General features: G+C 33.6%; 2 protein-coding genes across 5 annotated transcripts; one reads left to right on the forward strand and one right to left on the reverse strand.

The window, feature by feature from the left end:
* Positions 1-220: 220 nt before the first annotated feature.
* On the reverse strand, positions 221-7,867 carry LOC149477297 (trafficking protein particle complex subunit 12). Of its 3 annotated transcripts, XM_089710528.1 has the most exons (12): positions 7,669-7,867; positions 7,340-7,593; positions 6,908-6,988; positions 6,266-6,346; positions 5,390-5,570; positions 4,117-4,274; positions 3,385-3,528; positions 2,665-2,808; positions 2,045-2,100; positions 1,752-1,862; positions 892-1,015; positions 221-608 (listed from the first exon to the last, which is right to left on the reverse strand). In XM_089710528.1, the coding sequence occupies exons 1-12, from the start codon at positions 7,796-7,798 to the stop codon at positions 360-362; spliced, it is 1,713 nt and encodes a 570-aa protein (XP_089566654.1). In that variant the 5' UTR covers positions 7,799-7,867; the 3' UTR covers positions 221-359. The 3 variants fall into 3 exon arrangements, with proteins under 3 accessions (XP_089566654.1, XP_089566655.1, XP_089566653.1); XM_089710529.1 differs by lacking the exon at positions 2,045-2,100 and having other exon boundaries at positions 222-608; positions 1,752-1,918; positions 7,340-7,584; XM_089710527.1 differs by lacking the exon at positions 2,045-2,100 and having other exon boundaries at positions 222-608; positions 1,752-1,918.
* A 993-nt stretch (positions 7,868-8,860) lies between these two features.
* Vps35 (Vacuolar protein sorting 35) lies at positions 8,861-22,473 on the forward strand. Of its 2 annotated transcripts, XR_016317642.1 has the most exons (19): positions 8,861-8,982; positions 9,121-9,201; positions 9,351-9,471; positions 9,848-10,041; positions 11,677-11,805; positions 12,112-12,197; positions 12,550-12,742; positions 13,367-13,495; positions 13,836-13,940; positions 14,369-14,517; positions 14,919-15,138; positions 16,484-16,590; positions 17,009-17,177; positions 17,757-17,854; positions 18,268-18,446; positions 19,363-19,496; positions 20,265-20,438; positions 21,141-21,397; positions 21,526-22,473. XR_016317642.1 is itself a non-coding variant. In XM_089710779.1 (18 exons), exons 2-18 carry the CDS (start codon positions 9,127-9,129, stop codon positions 21,297-21,299), a joined length of 2,421 nt encoding a protein of 806 aa, XP_089566905.1. In that variant the 5' UTR covers positions 8,861-8,982; positions 9,121-9,126; the 3' UTR covers positions 21,300-22,473. The 2 variants fall into 2 exon arrangements, 1 of the variants encoding a protein (XP_089566905.1); XM_089710779.1 differs by having other exon boundaries at positions 21,141-22,473.
* Positions 22,474-22,534: the final 61 nt, after the last annotated feature.

Here is a 22,534-nt window from a genome sequence, read left to right on the forward strand (position 1 = left end):
GAATACCAGTATTGAATGTCGTGAAATCTGACGCAATATTATATTCTCTTAGGTATTTCTTTTTTATATTATTGAGTGTGGTTTCAGTGGTATCGTAGAGCAAGTTTAAAAAACAACCACGAAACGTTCGTTCACTTGGAGTTGAATACGACTTTTCTTTAACTTATATTACGGTCCATACGTTTTATTACAGATTTACGTCTTATTAAGTGCACTAACATAATAAAATAACAGTTTTATATACTTCAATAATATTTATTGGCCTTACAACAAAACAATTTCAACTTAATACATCGCTACGAAATAAATAATCACAATTTTTAACGATTCCCGCCAAAATTAACGTCAATGTCAGATGACTAAGCCAATTTTAGCGCTTCCACGACATTTGGTATCGTGTCACTTTTATGTTGGCACAATAAACGTAAAAGAGCTAGTTTTTTATCTCCCGTATTTGCTGATTGCAACTCGTGTAATGTGCACAGATTAACTAGTAAACTCTCGCTGAGTGCACGTTCTGGGTCTGACTGTATCGCTTTTTGCAGGACTGTGATCGCTTCCTTCAGTCTGCCCATGTAGAGAAGGCATACCGCTATGTTGTTAGCGACCTGGAAATTAATTATTGTGTTGGTTATATTCATAAACAAAAAGATCAAATAAAATAGGTACAGTTGCCTGTTGCCGACACGAAACTTAACTTCGTTTTATTTTAACGTGGTAGGGAAAGATTGGGAATGTAAAAATGTAGGTTCTAAAACTTTACTAAACTGCCGAAATTTTAAAAACTTCACTTTAAAATACTGCTACACTATTGTGTTTTTTTTTCATTGACTGAACTGTCACTATTCTCAAAAAATTGCAATAAAATAAACAACATTTATGAAAACTCACCATTATATTAGTTGGTTCTTGATCAGCAGCTCTAGCGAAATTATTATACGCTTCTTGATATTTTCCATGTGCTATATCTATCAATCCCATATCCACGTATTCTCTTACATCAGGAGTTGGGCATCTACAAGATAAAAAAAAATAATGTATCAAAATATTGAAGGAACTGCTTTCATTAGAATATTGAAATAAATATGAAGTAGTTAAACTGAATAATTTTTTTTCCAAATAGATATCATTATTGATAAATAATAATAATAATAACTTTATTGACATAAATAAATAGGTACAGCTTAAATATGAATCCATAGGCTCCTGAATTAGTTATAACTAATAATATAATGATTTTTACGTTTTGAAACCGCATGAACTTTTTTTAATTTAGTCTAACGGCCTTACTAATAAAAAGTTAAACAATGGATAAATTTCTACCATTTTCTACCATAGCTGTGTCCTGCTCTTGCTCCCATGAAACGTCAATCATAAAAACAAGACAGGTTATTGCAATATAACTAACCCTAATCCATTGCAAAGCGAACTGCGAATGGGTAACATTTTATTAGTAAGACCGTTAATTACACGCTTTTTATTAGCTGTATGTTTGTATGTTTGTTTGTAACCAACTTCTTTGGGCGCGATTTTGACCCACTTTAAACGGCCAGATTTCTTTCAAACTTTGTAGATTTATTGAGGACCGATGACAATACACTAATTTGATAAAATTATTCCATTTTTCAATTTGCAAAATATTTTCTATTTTTAGTTCGGTTTTCTATAAAAAGCGTGTTTTTTATTTTTTTAAACTATTATTTATTTTTACAAGAATATACGAAGAAGTAATTTATTATTTAATAGCTCACATATGCAGCCTAGTGACTCTTGCATCATTCAAATGCGCGACAGCAGCTTCAACATTCCCGGCCAACAAGTGCAACCGGCACAACGCACTAGTTATTGCTCTCTGTTGCTGCGCGCTTGTTGCTTGTCGTTGTAAAGTGACTAGCGTGTTCGTTGCTAGTCTGTAGTCCTATGAGTGTTCGAAATTATCCTTGATTAATTAATACAAGTTATAGAAATAAGGCTAAGTAATGCTAAAAGTAAATAGTGTCGAATGTGTAAACACAATGTGCTAGTAATATCCCTCTGTTGCTGAGCGCTCGTTGCTTGTCGTTGCAGTGTGACTAGCGTGTTCGTTGCTAGTCTGTAGTCCTATGGAAGTTTTCGAAATAAGCATGAATGAATGAATGAAAAATACTTTATTGTACACCAGATATGATACATTTTATAAACTTAACAATAAATTTATCAATGTACAGTAGGCGGCCTTATCGCTGGCAGCGATCTCTACCAGGCAACCCAAAAAAGACGAGGAAAATAGTTAAATTAATCATGGTGGTGCATAATAAATAAGTATCCTTGATTAATTAATACAAGTTGTAGAAATAACGCTAAGGAATGCTAAGAGTAAAGTTAATAGTGTCAAAAGTGTAAACACAATGCGCTAGTTATAGCCCTCTGTTGATGTGTGCTTTTTGCTTGTCGTTGCAGTGTGGCTAGTTTATTACATTTTTTTCATCACAATATTAATCAATATATTGCAAATTAATGGGTGAATATGGAATGTGTAATCAAAAGACATAATGCCCGTTTCAACAGGGATTTTAGGGGCATAAAAAATAGTAACGCCTTATTCTCGGGCCTACCAAAAATTCACAAAAATTGACCATCAATATACTTCATACCTATAAACAATTTTTTAAATAATAAACTTACCTTTAACGCAATAGCACAATTGACAATAGAGTGCATAACCCGAACCCGCCTGCCGGACCATAGTCTAATCGACTCTATTTTATCTTCCTCCGTTATTGTCTCTGAGCCATCTTCAGTTTTATTGTCATTCAGATTTGCTAGCATCTAAAAAATTGTATAAAATTAAGCCTATTTCACATATTTTGTCGTATCTTTTCATTAATCGACATTGTAACTGATAGTCGTTGTGAATTGGCTATTAAATATAATGTGTAGGTATTTATGTAATATTATATAGAAGAAAATTGAAATTCAAAAACTAATTGCATCATTCACAAAAAAAAAATCATCACTACAGTCTACAAAGCTACAATATTTCTAAGCTTTTTTTATTATTCCTTATCAAACAGCGATCAGCAACTTTATAGTTCATATTGAAGCCATTTATATGCAAACACTAGCTTTCCGCCCGCGGCTTCGCCCGCGTTTCCAAAGAAAAACCCGCATAGTTCCCGTTCCCGTGGGATTTCCGGGATAAAACCTATCCTTTGTGTTAATCCAAGTTACCTTTTATATGTATGCTAAATTTTATTGCAATCGGTTTTGTAGATTTTACGTGAAAGAGTAACAAACATCCATACATCCATATTTACAAACTTTCGCCTTTATAATAGTAAGTAGGATATTACAAATTAAATACATTATTTCATAACAAAACTTTTATTACTTGTTAACACATACCTTCTGTATAACATCTAACATAATGTACAATCGATCCATAGCTTCCTCCGACTTGCCGACATGGCCGGGTAATTCAGCCACTAGAAGCCTTAAGGAAAATGGCACAAGAGACCCGCTTCTGTTCTCGTATAGATCTGGGTAGAACTGTGAAATAATTAAATGAAATATTTAGGAAGATATCTACGCATGCTGAAGTGAGAAATCTTATAATATATATATAAATCTCGTGTCACAATGTTTGTCCTCAATGGACTCCTAAACCACTTAACCGATTATAATAAAATTCGCACACCATGTGCAGTTCGATCCAACTTGAGAGATAGGATAGTTTAAACATGTAGGTACCACGGGCGAAGCCGGGGCGGACCGCTAGTGTATAAATAAATCTTTTTATTAAAGTAGTTATCAAATTGCAAAATATATAATATTATCGTGATATGTGGAAAGAATATAAGGCTAAAAGTTGGGCGGTCGATTTATGCAACATCCAAAAAAAACTAAAAATATTATGAAAATTAGACCGATAATTAATAAATTACATATTGATATTTCATAATAATAATACCTCTGCAATAAACACGTATAACATACACACAACACCTACATACTATAATATGACAAGTTTTCAGACAGTAAAAATTATCTTTGAAAATAATTTCATATACCAATCTTTATTTTAAAAATCATCTTAAATATTAGAAAAACGAATTCACTATATAATATGGAGCGTACCTGATAAAACATATCAGGCTTGCTGAAATCGCCAAACGGTTCGGCCTCCTTCAACAACGGCTCGTGTAATCTAATCCTTAACATTACTGCGAACCTCGTCAGCCAGAGTTGAAGGCTTCGAGGTGTATGTTTTGTTGGTCTGTGCATTCGACCAGGCCCTGAGGTAAAAAAAAAATAAAAAAATATTTACCAACAGGCAATGAAAGCTTGAATTTGAACGTCGAATTTTTTCAAATCGTGAATTCTAAACGAGTGATAAAATAATAGTCTCATAGTGATATATCGTATTAATTTTTTATTAACTTTATCAATATAAATAAAGAAAAAATATTTATTGCTTATGAAAATTATTATTCAACATTCAAAACCGGGATAGTCACAGCTAAATGCTAACTTAGTATTGTATCACCCGGAATTTTTTTTACAAATAAAACAAATACACTACGATTTGGGATCTTTCCTCGTTTTAGAAACGCCCCATTGAAGTTATTACATTTTCTAATGCTTAATTAATATTTTAGAATATAATAGTACACATTCGTGAAATTCAGTTATTTCAATACACATAAATCACATGACTTGCTCGAAAAGAAATTCAATATCAACGTGTTTATAGCAATTATTTAAAACATCTTCTTTTTCTAGAATACCAATTGAATGATTACATAAAAAACGAAAGCAGTATCAGAATAAAAACATTATTTATGCAATCAATGTCAAAATGAAATATGTATTGTCATTTGTTTAATTTAAATCTACCCACATCTTGCGTTTATTCGAAGAACGCAGAATGTGGGTAGATTGAAATTTTTTCGAGTCTGCATCGCGCTATCGATATTTTTTTCATTTTGTATGAAAGGATTATATTGTTATTCACTAATCACGATACACTGTTGTTTTCTTTATCTTGTAAGGGTTACAATTAGTCGATGAATTGTAGCCTGCAGAATATAGCTGGTATGTACAATTGTACAATTCGAAAAAACTATAATATTTTGTAAGGATTGGAAATTAAAGTTCATAAGAAAAGTGAAATCGCGTATTGCGCGGTATCTATGGTTTAGCTACACTTTTAATAATATTATTTATATTTTAAACAAAAACAACTATACACAACATAATATTTGGAACTCGCGGAAATCATTAATAAAATGTACCAAATTGTGTTTGTTCTCAAATGGAATATTTTTGTGTGCTTTATTAGAGGAATTCAGGAATGGTTTATAATTGAACAGGAGCGAAAACTCAGGCAAAATCTAGTATTATACCATACCTTGTCCGGCCGCAGTAATAAGAGTAGCAGTGAGATTCACAGCAGCCCTCAAATATCCAGTTCTTAGCAGTTCCCGGAGACCAGCTTCATCTCGACTCACGTGATCAGCTCGCACAACCCCCCGACTGCCCGCTGAACTTACACCCAGGTATTTTACGGCTACTTCTTGGAGTGCGTCTGCCTAATAAATATTGTTATTTCAATCAAATAAGGGACACTTTCATTTGGTTGTCTGGAAGAAATCACTTATAAGTGATAAGGCTGAGCAGTGAGCTGTGTCTTCTCTTAATATAAGTTGTTTTTGTATTTTATGTTGAGTGTTTAAATAAATAAGCAAAAAGAAACTATGTTCAGAATGTAGGTTTATTAATGTAGGTTTCAGTAATACACCATGACATGCGTTACATGGTGTCATGCATGAATATTGAATAAGCGTTTAGACTTTAGAACAATGATTGAAATGAATGACATGCAAACTATGTGATGGTGGCAGATTGATGAAACCTCTATTTATGCAAGTTACATTATTATATCCTGTAAGTTCGATTGACATGCAGCATGATTTTTTTTATTTAGATTGGTTTAATGCACTACAGTACTACCACAAATCAAGGCTAGACGCAAACTGTGTGAAAATGCATGAGCTTTTTTTGACGTAACATAGCTCGTAAATGCGTGTCATGCTTGCTTTTCCTTCAACAGACAACATTAAAATGCAATAATTGGATATTATAAAAGTTATTACTTTGTAGATTTAATCCACAAACAATTTTTGAAGTCCTGCTAATCCAATTCGTATGTATGATAAAATTTCCAATTCTAATTGTTATTCATCAACATGTTTCAAACTTTAAAATTGATGAATATAGTACTCACCAATTCCTCCTCTAAAACAATTCCTGGCATAGTTAGTACTTCTCTTTCAGGGAAGAAAGATCCTTTCGGTGATGATTGTGCCTGAATAACATATTTATTATGTTTACACCTAAATTTAAATTGTCTTAACTTCTCAAATGACAGCTAATACAAAGTGAAAAAAAAAACTGTTTTTGTTTTTGTTACAAATTCCTTTTGAGCAAAGCTAAAATTACTTAAGGTAGGAATCATCTCAATCATTCAAGTATTATTAGATAATAAGGTATAATTTAAAACTTTAAATTACTAAGTAAAATTTTATACGAAATATTAATTTTATGTGCTCAGTAAGGGTCAGCTCACACCGAGACGCGACGCGGCGCGACGCTGCGCGCACTTTTTTCATAGAGCGACTCAGAATATACTTTATTCACTACACGAAAAGATACACATTACATTGTGAGAATTCAGATTACGTTGCACCACGCAGCGCTGCGCCTCGAGGTGCCTCGCGGCGTAGCAATGTGTATCTTTTCGTGTAGTGAATAAAGTATATTCTGAGTCGCTCTATGAAAAATGTGCGCGCAGCGTCGCGCCGCGTCGCGTCTCGGTGTGAGCTGACCCTTATAGAACATTGAAGTCACTCATAAATGAAATGTGAACCTTAAATAAAGTTTTCTTTGCTTCCTCATTGGGTATCCAGGCATCCCTTCTTCTATCAGCTACCTTGTCCACTGGTTGATTCTGTTAATCAAACAATATATTATAGCAATCGAACATTAAATAATTTATTTAGAAATAATAAAAATATATGTTTAATTTACACATAATTAAAGATACCTGAATATTCTTATATTTAATGAAATGATAGGATAAAGTTTGTACCAACATTTCTCTAATATTTATTTAAGTATCATTGTGAAATCTAACAGCATAGTTATAAAAGAAAGTCAAGCAGTTTTCTTTATTGCTTTGGCTACAATCAAGCTACAGTACATAAAATTCAGAGCAAATACAAACTGCTAAAAACCAAATAATGCTATACTGTAAGTGTATTTTATTTTTAAAGTATAAAACAGTAATCATAATACATACCTTAATACTTAATCCATCCAAAGCTTCAGTTATTATAGCAGTTGATACAGGATTACTTTTTACAGGCCCAATTTGCGGCTCAGGTCCAATAGTATCAAAGAAAGTAGAAGGATCAGGTAGACTCGTCACGGGAATAGCTGTAGAGCCACTCACAGTCGGGAGGAGATTCGTAGAAGGAACCTCCTGCATGAGCTTATGTTGGCTAAACGAAGCACTCATATTTGGTCCGAGAATGCCAGTTGATGCTGGAATACCTAACATATCAATTATAAAAGTAACACATTACATACTTCAAGGGAATAATGTAACTTTTCCGTTTTATTATTTACCTTCGTTATCACCCAAATAAACACTCTGTATCATTTCAGATGGTGACGTCCCGATTTCATCGAAAAATTGTGAAGCTGGCGGCACTTCTGAAGCACCGAAGTATTGACTTAGATTAGGTTTGTTGTCCATTTTACATTTATTTTATCAATATAACAAAGACCAAAACATTTGTATTGATATTCAATTGTCAACGTCAAATTGACATTATGGAGATACGCAATAGTAATAACCACAGGTAATAACTGTTGAGTAATAATAATGTGACCATTTAAATTACGAATGCACGCCGTGTAAAAGGTGTAAAACTTAGAGTATAGATAGTATCTATGTAATATTATATACTCTAAGGTGTAAAACGAGAGCCACCCACCGACTTTACGATTTTATAGAAACGTTAATTTTTTGACTGACATGACACATTTTCGAAGTAAAAATTGCTTATATTTTTAAATAATTTGGAAAATCCAAAAGTGCACGCCTCATAATTTTTTTTTAATAAATATTTATTAATTATTATTTTTGTTTATTTAATAACAATTAAACCACATCGAATCAGACCCTGAAAAATGAAAGGGTTCTATTCCTGAGCATACTCAAGCGTAAGAGAAAAAAAAAGACTCGATTAGTAAAGTATTTCGGTCGCTAATCGCTATCGTGTTAACAAGAAAAAGGATCCGCACATACAGACACACGGACGTCCAAGACAGAACTTTTTTAAACTGTTTTTTAACTAGTTTAAGTTTAAATAACAAAAATGACATCAAAAATATCATGAACGTTAAAAATAGTGTTTTTTCTTAATATGTGTGTGTATGTATTATCTTACAAGTGCAATGTATGATACATAAAGACATTTTAAGTTTGAAAAATCAGATGTTTTGCGCGAAGTGACAGTAGTACCCACCTTAACGCTTCGCTTATGAGGCGTGCAATAAAGAGCAGCCGCTATTTATTATTTAAATACATACTTCTTTTTTCTTGTTTCAATCCTGCTTTTCTCGATTGAAATTCTCTATTGATAGACAGTTTGTAAAATTGTAATCACAAGTCACAACTTGTAATACAGGCTACAAGGTTTTGTTTTCTGGGTCCTCTGGGATGTCGTCCTAAAAATCTTGTAATTCGAGCTGTGAATGGACAGCTTTTAGAGACTCCTAATCACCTCCTAATTGTCAATTGTCAAATGTCAATGTCAATTAGTCGTCAAACAAGTAAATTACACCCACCGAACTCGATCAATTTACCAATTTATTTTGAAAATATCTACAAATCGACCGAAAATTTTCGATATTTACAACATTTATCGAAACCAGGTTAGTACTTCGAATAATATATCTCGAAATACAAATGATTAAACACCTTATTAATATTTATTTTGTCACATATTCGCTCTGCATAACAGATATCCTGTTTTTTGTTGAATTCTCATTAATAATTAGAATTATATACAGGCGGAGATGACAAACCAAACTTCGCCAGTTGAGGAGCAGGAGAAGCTTCTTGAAGAAGCTTTGAATGTTGTAAAAGTACAGGTATTTACAATTCATGTTTTGTTTTCCTTATATCGATTTTGATGGTTAAATTTCTGAAGAAAAATTGACGGGTTTAGTGCGTAAATAAATATACATACCTAATGCATTTAATTCATGGAAAATATGTATGATTTTTAAACAAATTTCAGGCATTTCAAATGAAAAGATGCTTGGACAAATCAAAGCTGATGGATGCATTGAAGCATGCTTCTACAATGTTAGGAGAGCTACGGACTTCTCTGCTGTCACCTAAAAGCTACTATGAACTGTGTATCCTTTTTATTTACAACAAAATTTTAATGTCTTTTTAGTGTAGTGGACTTTATTATCCTATGATAATTTAAAAGGGTTGATTGCATTATAATTATTTACCTGTTCATATATCTTGTTAAAAGTATGAATACTTATATAAGAATAGAGCAGAAGAATTTTTCCCATTCAAGTATAAACCTAATAGCTTACTCTAGAAAAATTTATAAATTGGTTTAGAACTATTTCAGTTTACCTATACCTATTACAAACTACAAAAAGTCAAAATCAAATTTAAATGTTTATAATAACATAACAGTAGATGAGCTTTGTTGCCTCAAAATTAATATAATAATTACCAAATAGTTGAATTGAAATATCCTTAGCTATAAAACAGACATGGCTATAACCGACGAGTTGCGTCACCTCGAACTATACTTGCTCGAAGAGTTCCAGAAGGGACGTAAAGTCGCCGATCTGTATGAACTTGTTCAATACGCTGGCAATATTGTACCCAGACTCTATCTGCTGATCACTGTAGGCCTGGTGTATATAAAGACAAGCACTAATTTGAGGAGAGATCTGTTGAAGGTAATATAATTTGTTTATTCATTTTCTTATTGTTTTTATTTTGGCGCTAAAGTAAAATCTCCCACAGCATCAATATGTGTTTGTGATGAAAACGACTGTAACATATTTATTTGATTATTTGATTTATACAGATTTATGGATTTTCTTGTTCTATTATTAAAATATTTTGAATGGAACTTATTGCAAACTTAATTAAATACTAATTAAATTGAAACAAATGCTATAGACCGGGAGATACTGACACAAAATTTCGAGTCATTTGTAACAAGGATGGCGGTTCTACAGGGGTCTTAGTACGCAATGACAAAAAGAAAAATGATGGTGTGAACGCTGGTACCGGTGTCTTAGTCGCGTGGGCGTTTGTCGAACTCGTCGGAAAAATAGCGAAAGTCAAACGATTTGTAACACAAAAATTTTAGAATTTACCGATAGCCCATAAAAAAGTAGTAGGCGGTAGTGTCATGCCATACTTTTCCGGTGTGACTTACAGCCCGCCATACCGACGCGAATGTGTTGATTTAAATAAAACAATCATTCAACCATTTGTACCAGGCTAACTTTTGCACAGGTAACTATCGTCGTGCAGCCATTTACGAAAATCGCCATGCCATACTTTTCGGACGATTCCAAATGGTCGCCATACCGCCGAAAATCTGCAAAAAATTTTTATTTCGCCAAACTTTTTGTACCAGTATTGCATTTGGATTTTTGGAGAGTATTTGATAAAATGTGACCATTATTATATTTGCCATACTTCTAGTAGGGGGAAAAAGTGCTGTTATACTTGAAAACTTAATTTATTATTAATTTATATAAGTGAGGATTTCCAACACTTAGATCTTTGAAATTTTGTATTTATATTTGTTGATCCTCAAACTTACAGGAAAAATAAGTGCCATACTGTTACAAATCGTTTGACTTTCGCTATTTTCCGACGAGTTCGACTAACGCCCACGCGACCAAGCCGCCGGTACCAGCGTTCACGCCATCGTTTTTCTTTTTGTCATTGCGTACTAAGACCCCTGTAGAACCGCCATCCTGTTACAAATGACTCGAAATTTTGTGTCAGTATCTCCCGGTCTACTACATTTCCAAACAGAAATATTTTTCCCATAGAGAGCTGCAGTAACCCTTCTCACAGATAAGTATTTATTATAGTCATCTTGTAAGCAACCTACTAATATCTATTATAAATGCGAAAGTTTGTGAGGGTGTGTGTATGTGTGTGTGTGTGTTTGTTTCTCTTTCACGCAAATACTACTGGACCGATTTCAATGAAATTTAGCACACATATAGAGGGTAACTTGGATTAACACATAGGATAGGTTTTATCCCGGAAATCCCACGGGAACGGGAATTACGCGGGTTTTTCTTTGAAAACGCGGGCGAAGCTGCGGGCGGAAAGCTAGTATTATGATAAAAATGCGTATATGTCGTAAAGCTTCGTGTTTATTTTTGACAAATTACATGCACATATCGCATTCTTTTTCTGCGCGTAGCACAATATGCTTACGATACGACTATGCTTACGGCTGTTATATGAACAGGGTAAAACGTGCATTTGTTTTACATGAACTTAACATTTAATATTTCAAGGAAATTTGTTCACTTTATTTCAAAAACTTTTTTCTACAGGATCTTGTAGAGATGTGCCGTGGAGTCCAACATCCATTACGTGGACTTTTCCTAAGAAACTACTTGCTGCAATGCACCAGGAACATTTTGCCTGATACCATTGAGGCAGCTAATGAAAATGAAGGCACTGTGAGTTTAGATTCGTTGATTATTATGTAAAATATTAGTAATTTTTGTACAACACCTATTTATAATTTTGTTCAACTTAATAACAACCATGAAACATAGTTGTAACTTCACAAATTGTAAAAATGTTCGTCAATTGTAACAAAAAACGAGTGTCGATTTGAAACAAAATAAGGGTCACTTCTCAACTAATAATTGTAAAACTTATGACAGTTTTTCTTGTACTTGTATCCTTTAAAATACAGATACAAATTAATAAATATGTAATTTCTATACTCATAAAACAATATTCTTATTCATATATTGTAGGTTCGCGACGCAATAGATTTTGTGCTAATGAACTTTGCTGAAATGAACAAGCTGTGGGTGCGAATGCAACATCAAGGCCATTCAAGGTATTTTCTTAATATGATATTAGGTTTATAATAATTGCAGAATAAAGTTAATGAAAAAAGATTTTTATTAAAATAAACTAGACTCACATTCATATTCAAATACTATCTGAAACAAAACTCTGCCTACACGTCTTTTAGGCAGAGTTTCTTAATGATTGATACAACCGGCTTTGAACATTACTAGTTACCACGAAATAAAATAGTAACAGCAATGAATGTTTTATACAACGTTGCTCGATATTTTTTGACGATATATTAGTATTTTATGCTCACCATTTTTATAAAATTGTTATAATCTTTGTTAAATATATTGTAAATTCATATACATAGCTACTATTTTACATTTTCACAGGGATAAAGAACGTCGCGAACGCGAACGTTCCGAACTACGCATCCTCGTTGGCACCAATCTAGTGAGATTGTCTCAACTAGAGTCAGTCGGAGTAGAAGATTATAGACGACTAGTGCTACCGGGGATACTGGAGCAAGTAGTCAGCTGTAGAGACGCGATAGCACAGGAGTATCTCATGGAGTGTATTATACAGGTGAGAAGGAAGATTTATTCCTTCTAGAACATTCCGTTGGTACAATGGTTAGATTGTCGCAACTACAGTCGAAAGAGAGAAAAATAAAAATTATTCCAAATACATAAAAAAAAACTGTGGCACTCGGAGACTGCCGCGGTAAAGCTATTGCATGCTATGCCTTCAAGCCACACCTCCGCCCCTCGGAGTGGGGAGCGTGAGGTTTTTTCGTTACGGAATTTCTCGATTCGGTCCCCGCGCTCAAGGCCCGCGATAGAAGCTATGCAATAGCTTAAAAATATAAAGCCTATTTGTACCAGTATATGTTGATCAGCAATGTTGCTAGAAACATTTTATTTTAATTTCGAAAAGACGAAATTAACTGTGTAATATAATGTTGACTGTTTGTTGTTAAAAAAAAGTTTGCTTTGAATAAACAGTGCCATTCATACTTTATTCGAAGTTAGACAAAATAGTGTAGTATTTGTTTAACTGGAATACGAAAATTACGTAACAGAAAAAAGAAATAAAATGCAATGATTAACCCTTAAGAGGGTAATCATCAAAACATAATTAAAACAACAAATATCACGCAACTTGTGTCGCGAATTATGTAATATTATTATAGATTTCATATTTTTTTAGGTTTTCCCTGACGAATTCCACTTGGCGAATCTCCAACCGTTCCTCAAGTCATGTGCTGAATTACAACCAGGAGTGAATATAAAGAACATCATCATTGCTCTTATTGAACGCTTAGCTGCGTATAGCCAGGTCTGAAATCGGTTATTTACCTATCTCCTTTTAATATAAAACGTAAAGTTAAACGTTTTAAAAAAATATTATGGACCTATTAGTTTTCCGGCTGCGGCTTCGCCCGCGTCAAATAAAACCCGCATAATTCCCGTTACTGTGAAATTTCCAAGATATAACCTGTCCTATATTCTTTCTCAGGTCTCAAGCTATCTCTGTACTAGATTTTGGCCAAATCGGTCCTAGGGTTGAGGCGTGAAGAAGTGACAGATTTACTTTTTCATTTATAATTATTAATTGGTAAGGTTTACTCTGTAAAGCAGAGTAATAATGTATTTTTATCAATATTTTTTTTTTACAGAGAAATGAAGGTAACATAAATCTAAGCGTGGTTTTAGAAGATGGAAAGGAACAAGAGGTGCAATTGTTTGAAGTATTCTCTGACCAAGTGGCCGCCATTACGCAGGTAAAAGTCATTCTGAATTTGATATTTTGGTTTTATGGCATTCAAATGCTTTATAATAATATATTATTTTCTATTCTTCACAAAAAAAAAATACTATTAATATAATGGTGAAAGTTTGTGTATGTGTCAAATAGGACCATTCTCACATTAATTTTTTAATAAGAATATAAAATGTATTCATTAATATTATACTAAAGTTAAGTTGTGCAAATTCAATTCATTTCTATTCAAATAAATGTGTTATTGTATAGATGAAATTTAGTGTGAACATTGGCATAATACCGTACTCTACTTATTATCCTGTAATTCATTTAGGGTACTTTTTAATGTTCAATTTTGTTGGATTTATTTTACCTTACCTTACTTAAGTAGTTGGACAAAGACAATCCAAAATTCTTGTATAACCTTTAACTTTTTTTAATTACCAGAGTCGCACAGACATGCCGTCAGAAGACATGCTGTCATTGCAATTAGCCTTACTGAAATTGGCTCAGCGATGTCATCCGGACAAACTGAGCTATGTGGACCGAGTGCTGTCTCATACTGATAGGATCTGTGCTGATATTCAGCAGAATAGGTAAGTGTAGAAAAAAAAGAAGTCATATTTTATATGAACTAAGTTAACTTTAATCTTCAACAAACTAAAAATGGCCTTTCTTTAAATAATCTGTAGGCAATTAGGCATTTTGGATTCAATTTTCCTGAAGCCTGTTCTTTTAAGATATATATTTTTTTTGTCTTATGGATTTCAATTTTTTTAACTTAGTACACATACTATGTAATGTATGTATAATATGACGCAGGCAAATTGTATTAATTCGCCGTTTACAAACACTTGGCATGATGTAATATGTCGAGAATTCGTAATCAGAAGTTTAAAAATATACAATTTGACTGCGACATATACACCAAAAAATAATAAACTGTATATCAATTTTATCACCTCCAAAAATTCCTAATTTTACTATAATTTTTCAGCGGCAAAACCCACATAGAACACAACACACCAGTATTCAAAGAGCTGATGAAGATCCTCAAGCTCCCTGCAGACCACTATAAGAATATTCTTACTTTGATCAAATTACAGAACTATGGTCCATTGATAAATAGATTGAACCAACCGGGAAGGCTCATGATTGCCGTGCATTTAGTGTCTGATGTATTGGAAAGTGATACAACTGTGTCTAGTCCGGAGGATGTGAGTCAATTTGTAAAATAATAGTTCTTATATATAAGTGACTAGCGGTCCGCCCCGGCTTCGCCCGTGGTACATATTTCGCAATAAAAAGTAGCCTATGTTCTTTCTCAGGGTCTACAGATTGTCTGTGCCAAATTTCATCAAAATCGGTCCAGTAGTTTATGCGTGAAAACCATACATACATACATAATTACATAATTACAAACCTTTCCTTTTTATAATATTAGTATAGATATAACGATCATGAGGCAGGATTCGGACTTGCGTCTGCTGCCTTAAGGGTGCTTTTCCACCAATAATGTGTGAGGTATGTGTTTGTAAATAGCCAAGAAGCTTATATCTAATACACTGGAGATTGCACTATGACCATTAACTTGTAACAAGAAAATATGACCTTGAATGACGCCTGTATGTTTTTTTATCCCTTTCACACCTAACTTGGCAAGTTGGTGTGAAAGGGCTTCTTGTAAATAGCCATTCAAATTAAGTAAAGCGATACTATTGGTATTTACAGAACCATTCCTCGCTACACATCCTCGCACATTATTGGTGGAAACGCACCCTAACGGGGCAATGCTTCATTTTGACAATGAAGTTTTAGAAGTCATAATATGTGTCACAGCAGTAATCTATACTTCTATACTAATATTATAAAGCTGAAGAGTTTGTTTGTTTGTTTGTTTGAACTTTGAACGCGCTAATCTCAGGAACTACTGGTCCGATTTGAAAAATTCTTTCGGTGTTAGATAGCCCATTTATCAAGGAAGGTTATAGGCTATTTATCATCACACTAAGACCAACAGGAGCGGAGCCACGCGGGTGAAACCGCGGAGCGCAGCTAGTTTTGGATAAAGTATCTCTTATTTAGTGTAGTAATGCTATAAAAAACCGGCCAAGTGCGAGTCGGACTCGCGCACCGAGGGTTCCGTACAAACCTGCACGGTTTTTTATGGTTTTCGTAATTTTTCCTTTATCTATGCTATCAGACGTTGCTTCGTACCAAATTTCAAGATTCTGAGTTCACGGGAAGCACCCTGTAGGTTTTGATTCCCTTGCAAGTGTCGAAAATTTGCGGCATAAACGGCTGTATCTTTTGATTGCGTTGGCTTAGAAGTTTGATTTTTTCACAGCTTCAAGGGACAGTAGACCTGAGTAATTGATATAAATTTCAGCTTCATACCTCCACGCGTTCCTGAGAAAAAGGGTCTTGACAGACGGACGGACGGACGGACGGACAGACGGACAACAAAGTGATCCTATAAGGGTTCCGTTTTTTCCTTTTGAGGTACGGAACCCTAAAAACTATAGAAGTATTTATTAAAATGAAATTTTCTTATCTATATAGGTGGATGCAGTATTAACTATGGTCGATGTGTTGGTGAAAGACCAACCTGATCAGCCGGAAGAGTGTGACGCTGAAGATTTCATGGAGGAACAAGGGCTATTAGCCAGGTAATTAATTATAGTATTTTGGATATAAATTAATATTATTATCAATAGAAAAATATTCGACCGCTACATGTAACATGAAACAATTTTATTATAATTATAATAATAACTCAGACATTGAACTTTTTCAAGTGAAGTTATTGTGAAGGCATAGTACCTAATAATGTACGCCTTGTATAATACTTTTTGCATTAATGCAATGTGTAGCTATTTTTGCTCTGCAAAAGGTGGAGAAAAAGCGGTTTTGACTTACGTTATTTAGTTATGGGGACATAACAAAAATCCTAGTTCTCAACTTTGGGGAGAAATAGCGCGAGCCGCCATTTTGAATTGAATGCACGTGGTGAAATTAGATTTTTTTTAAATATTGACTCGACAGTTGACTTTGTGACAATAATTTGATATTATTTTGCTCCTTCAGATTAATACATCACTTCAAGTCGGATTCAGCGGACCAACAATACCAAATACTTAGCGCGGCAAGAAAAGCATTACAAGGCGGTGGAGCGAAACGTATACAACACACGTTCCCACCAATTGTATTTCACGCTTATCGACTCGCTTTCGTGTATAAGGACCTTAAGGATCAGGTAATATGGTTCAATTTTGAATAGCTAAAATAGAATAATTGCGATCAATATTGTATTTGTGTATAAGGACCTTAAGAGCTAGGTAATAAGGTTCAATTTTGAATACCTAAAATTTAATAAAATAATAATATGTACTGCATAGTCGTGTATAAGGACCTCAAGGATCAGGTAATAAGGTTCAATTATAAATAGCTGTAATTGAATAATCGAGCACTAGGGATTTTCGATGAAGACCTTAGGCACTAGGTAATAACCTTAGGCACTAGATAATAAGGTTCAATTTTGAATAGCTAAAATTTAATAAAATAATAATGTGTACTGCATAGCATTTGTCTCTATGACTCAAGGATTAGGTAATAATTTTAATTTTGAATTGTAAGTTTTTTTATTGCTATATTGTAATGATCAACATGTTCCGGCTGATTGATTAATTTTGTACCTTAAATAATAAGTAACAAGGATCAAATTTGAATAGATTTTAAATTGTTATTATCTTGTAGTTTTGAACGCAATGCCGCTTTCGTCCACAAGGATTTTAAGGACCAGTTACAATTTTATATAAAATTTGCTTCTTTTCAGGATGAAATGTGGGAAAAGAAATGTCAGAAAATATTCCAGTTCTGCCATCAGACCATCAGTATGCTGGTGAAAGCCGAACTTGCTGAATTACCTCTAAGGTAATTAATTTGAATATTAATACTTTATTTTAATAGTTATTTTTACAAATTGTTTTGGTTCTTGATTTTAGGAAATTATTGGTTATGAAACTGAAGCATCTTAGTATAAATAGATTGAAGGGTATTAAATTTTGAAACAATACCAACTAATTTAATGTTGCTGGATATATTGAAAAGTTTGGATTCATCACGAATTTTTTAGAATTATTTAATAAATTACCTCTATACAATTATAAAGAATATACTTACAACAAATCAATCATGCGGCGGGAATAAAATCTGTGACGACGCCTTATCAAAGAATTTATATTTTTAAAAATCTTTAAATATTTATAAAAAATTCATTGATACAAATTACAAATTGAGTACTAGCGATAGATTAAGAAAATTATTTACCTCTATATTTTTTTCAGATTATACCTACAAGGCGCGCTAGCAATAAGCGAGATTGGTTTCGCGAATCACGAAACGATAGCTTACGAATATCTCTCGCAAGCTTTCTCACTATATGAGGATGAAATATCCGATAGCAAAGCGCAATTGGCAGCCATCACTCTTATTATAGCCACGTTTGAGCAGATTAACTGTTTTGGTGAGTTATTTTTACCATATTTTCCATTTTCTTTCAACTATTTTCCAAATCGGTGGTAAATATTAAAAATATGTTATGACGATTCAGAAGTGCTTCTAGAAAAAGTCAAATTGAATAAATAAATGTTTAAGTTTGAGTTTATTCACTTGTGATGACCCGTGTCCCCGAGTGGGGTAAGGGGCAGATTTATTTTCTTTGTCTCCATCGGGAATCGAACCCAGGTCACCTTGGTTCTACCCTCACGGTACCAAGGAGGCGGTCTAATATTTCTCTCAAGCTTTCTCACTATATGAGGATGAAATATCAGATAGTAAAGCGCAATTGGCAGCCATCACTCTAATTATAGCCACGTTTGAGCAGATTAACTGTTTTGGTGAGTTATTTTTAAGGGAAAAGTCGGTTTTTGGGTGTGTAGTTACTTAGATTTGATATATCTTTTTATTACGTACTTAAATTTATAAATACTTGGAGATGGGAATATTTTCTGAAAGTGTATGTGCGGACAATTTTAAGCTATTGCATAGCTTCTATGACGGGCCTTGAGCGCGGGGACAGAATCGAGAAATTGCGTAACGAAAAAACCTCACGCTCCCCACTCCGACGGGCGCGGAGGTGTGGTTTGAAGGCATAGCATGCAATAGCTTTACCGCGGCAGTCCCCGAGTGCCACACGTCTTTTTTTTAATTTGTAAGATCATTGTGAGCTTGGTAAGCTTTCAAGTGATCTAACAGCCTTTAGATGCACTTACAGTAAATAGCAAATACGTTTTTACATTTAAAATATAATAACCATTATAAAATTGGTAATGTATCACTGTAATACTTTTGATACATTTTATAATTGTACGAACACACGCTGCTTCTAACATTTTTATGTAATAGTTACACTAATTAATTACATTTTTTTGCTCGTACAGGCGCCGAAAATGCTGAACCGATGCGCACGGGTTGCGCTCTTGCGGCAAGCAAGTTGCTCAAGAAACCTGATCAGAGTAGAGCCGTGGCGTTGTGTGCACATCTCTTCTGGAAGGGAGCTAAGGATGGGAAACAGGTGAGAAAATAAAAGAAGAAGACTAAAGAAGAGACTTCTCTTTTCTTTTCTTGTGTGTATTATAAACAACTAAATTCACAATCCCTACTAATATTATAAACGTGAATTTATATTTTTGGTTTCATGGCATTAAAATGCTGTATAAATATAAATTTATATGGTGTGTCCCTCCAGACACATAAAACTGAAAGAATAGAATAAATTCGATTGCTCTGGCGGGTCACGAGTGGCTGAGTTGGTCAGGCATCCGCCCCGGAATGGCGCGAAGGATGCGGGTTCGAGTCCCGCCTCGTGATCGAATTTTTTCTATTCTTTATAAATTTATATTATAAACGTGACTGTTTGTATCATATTCATGTGGTTCAATGATAGTTCGAGACCTGAGATAGGATGTAGGATAGGTTATATACCAGAAACACTACGGGAAGAGGGAGTCATGCAAGTCTTTGCGAAAATAGTCTTTTTTTTAGTCTTTTTTTAGTCTTTTGTGATTTCTATTTTATTAACTCCCTAAGGCTCTAACAAAAGACGTTAAAAATATATTTGTGTCGTCACTTTTATTCTGGGATATTCAACGGATTAATAAAACGCATTTAAAACCAGTTAAGCCTGTAAATAATAGATTTTTATATCATAAGGTTATATTCGAACTCGCGTACTTCACCTTACCGTACCTACTTCTATTTAAGATTTTCGTATATTTCTAATTTGCAATAATAATTACAAATTATTTCCTTTTTAAATATACTAATGCTATTTATTTCTCAGTGGCCGCTAAACGAAGCGACCCGAGCGTTAGATTGCCTCAAGAAAGCGGCTAGAGTTGCGCAACAATGTATGGACGGCGGTGTGCAAGCGCAGTTATTGGCTGAACTACTGGGCAGATATGCCCTACTACGGGAAAGGGGCAATGAGGCACTTACCACTAATCTTATTGAGGCGGTAAGTAGCTAAAAAACAAAAAAAAAAAACTTTTTTTGAAGTGAAAACTTCTTTAGCGGCGTTGAGTACTTTTTCTGTAATGGGTATAAAATCTTAAACTCGCGTCAGGACACGTGACCTGATCGAAAAAGCGTAAGACGGATACCATTCCAAAATATCAAATATGCTCAACGTTAATAATCAAGTTTTCACTTCTGCCGGCACTCCCCCAGTGCAACCCGTCTTTTTTTTACTTACTAGCTGTTCTGGCTGATTTCCTGTCTTCGTGAGAACTAAAACTTGGAATACATAAATAGTCCACAACATTTTTATTGTTTATAATATACGCCGTTATCACTTGTCTAATTTTTACAGCACAAAAAGTTTTTAAATGTCTACGTAGTAAGTAATTAATTCTAGATATCATAATTATAAAAAAATAAATAAACCTCGCTACATGCATACATATTCGATTTTCTACCCTACGCTATTAATAACTTAGGGCCGATTTTTCTATGCTTGGATAAAACTTATCCGTCCAATAAAGTATTACATGATAATGTATTAAAATGTCACGTAAACTGTCAAATACGGGCAATTAGAATTCGTTTATAAAATGGCAGTTTTATATACATTATTCGATGAATAAGTTTTAACCGAGGATTGAAAAATCAGCCCTAAGTAAATTGTAATTTTAAATAACAGCCAATAAAATTTCCACAGATAATACAGAAAATCCGCGAAGAGCTAGCGAACCTGGACCAATCCGAGGAAGTGGAACAGATTACTAAACACTTTCACAACACACTACAGCATCTCAAGAATAGAATGGAGTGCCCCGACCCGGACGGACTCGGGTATGAGGGGCTAGTGTTGTCGTAAGAAAAACATTAATAAAAAAAGAGCGTGTATGCCGAGCACACGTGTCAGAAGTGAAACTTCTATGGCAAGATTCAAAGATACCAAAATCGTCGCCTTACGTCGCATTAGATGACCTGCCCCCCTAGTGACGTAGGCTGTAGATAAACGTATCTACAGCTTACGTCAATCTCATACATTCGTAGTCTATTCTATTGAACGCTACGCTAACAGAAAGCCACTTGACTAGGGGGGCTGACGGCATTGCCATAAAGAAGTTTCACTTCAAAAAAATGTTGTCTATGGTATTTTTATAAAGCATAGGGAGAGAAGCGATTGTGCGATTTTTTTCTGGATATGTGTAAGTAAATCCATTGTAATATTAATTTGATTTTTCTTATTTTCTCAGTTACATAAATGATTATGTATGTTCGTCACAATTAAGCTATTATTACAGACCTATATAGCATTTGGTAGCCCAGACTGCATGTCTGTCTGACTACAGGCTGGCAATATTCAAAAGAGCATTATTTTTATCTTATAGAAAGATTCAGTTTTGTGAAAAGCAAGAGTTCTTTTATCTTATGTGAAGAAATTAATATTTAAATAAGCACAATCGCTGTCTTCTTCATTGAGCCTTTTAAGTTATTGCTGTATCCATTCACGATTGTTATTTTGTATCTGTATAAACAAAAATGGCGGGAAATTGTATAAATGACAGAGAAATTTGTTTAAAATGTTATTAAAATAATGAGATTTAACTTAGTATTTCTTTAGATATTTTATTGGAAAATGAAATGTTTTTATGGTCAATTTCTAGAAATGAATAAAAAATGGCGGTCAATCGTGCTTTTTCATTCGGACATTGCACACTTATGGATTAACATTTACGATTCTGATTCAAATATTGTTATTGTACTAATATGTAATTGGTTTACATTTCTGTGGAACATTTGAAATCTCAGGTTTTAACTATGTATATCATGAAATTGTTTAATTAGAAGGTTGTATAAAAACTCTCTATTCAATAAAATTATTTTATAATATATTTGATGAAATGAAATTAAAATGAGATAAAATTATAATTATATTATTGTGTTTGCGTGCACACAAATATTATAAATTCATATGATATTTTAGTTTTTTTAAGTTCCATTATAGTTATAGATGAAATATATAAAATGTTTTATATTATGAATGTGTTATTTTATTTGTCTTGTACCAAAAAGTAACTTAATAAATTCAAATACATAGTAGGT

The sequence above is a fragment of the Colias philodice genome, chromosome 25 (assembly GCF_061535455.1).
Source record: "Colias philodice isolate Cphi_HAF_F1 chromosome 25, ilColPhil1 Martin Lab GWU primary, whole genome shotgun sequence".
Lineage (NCBI taxonomy): Eukaryota > Metazoa > Arthropoda > Insecta > Lepidoptera > Pieridae > Colias > Colias philodice.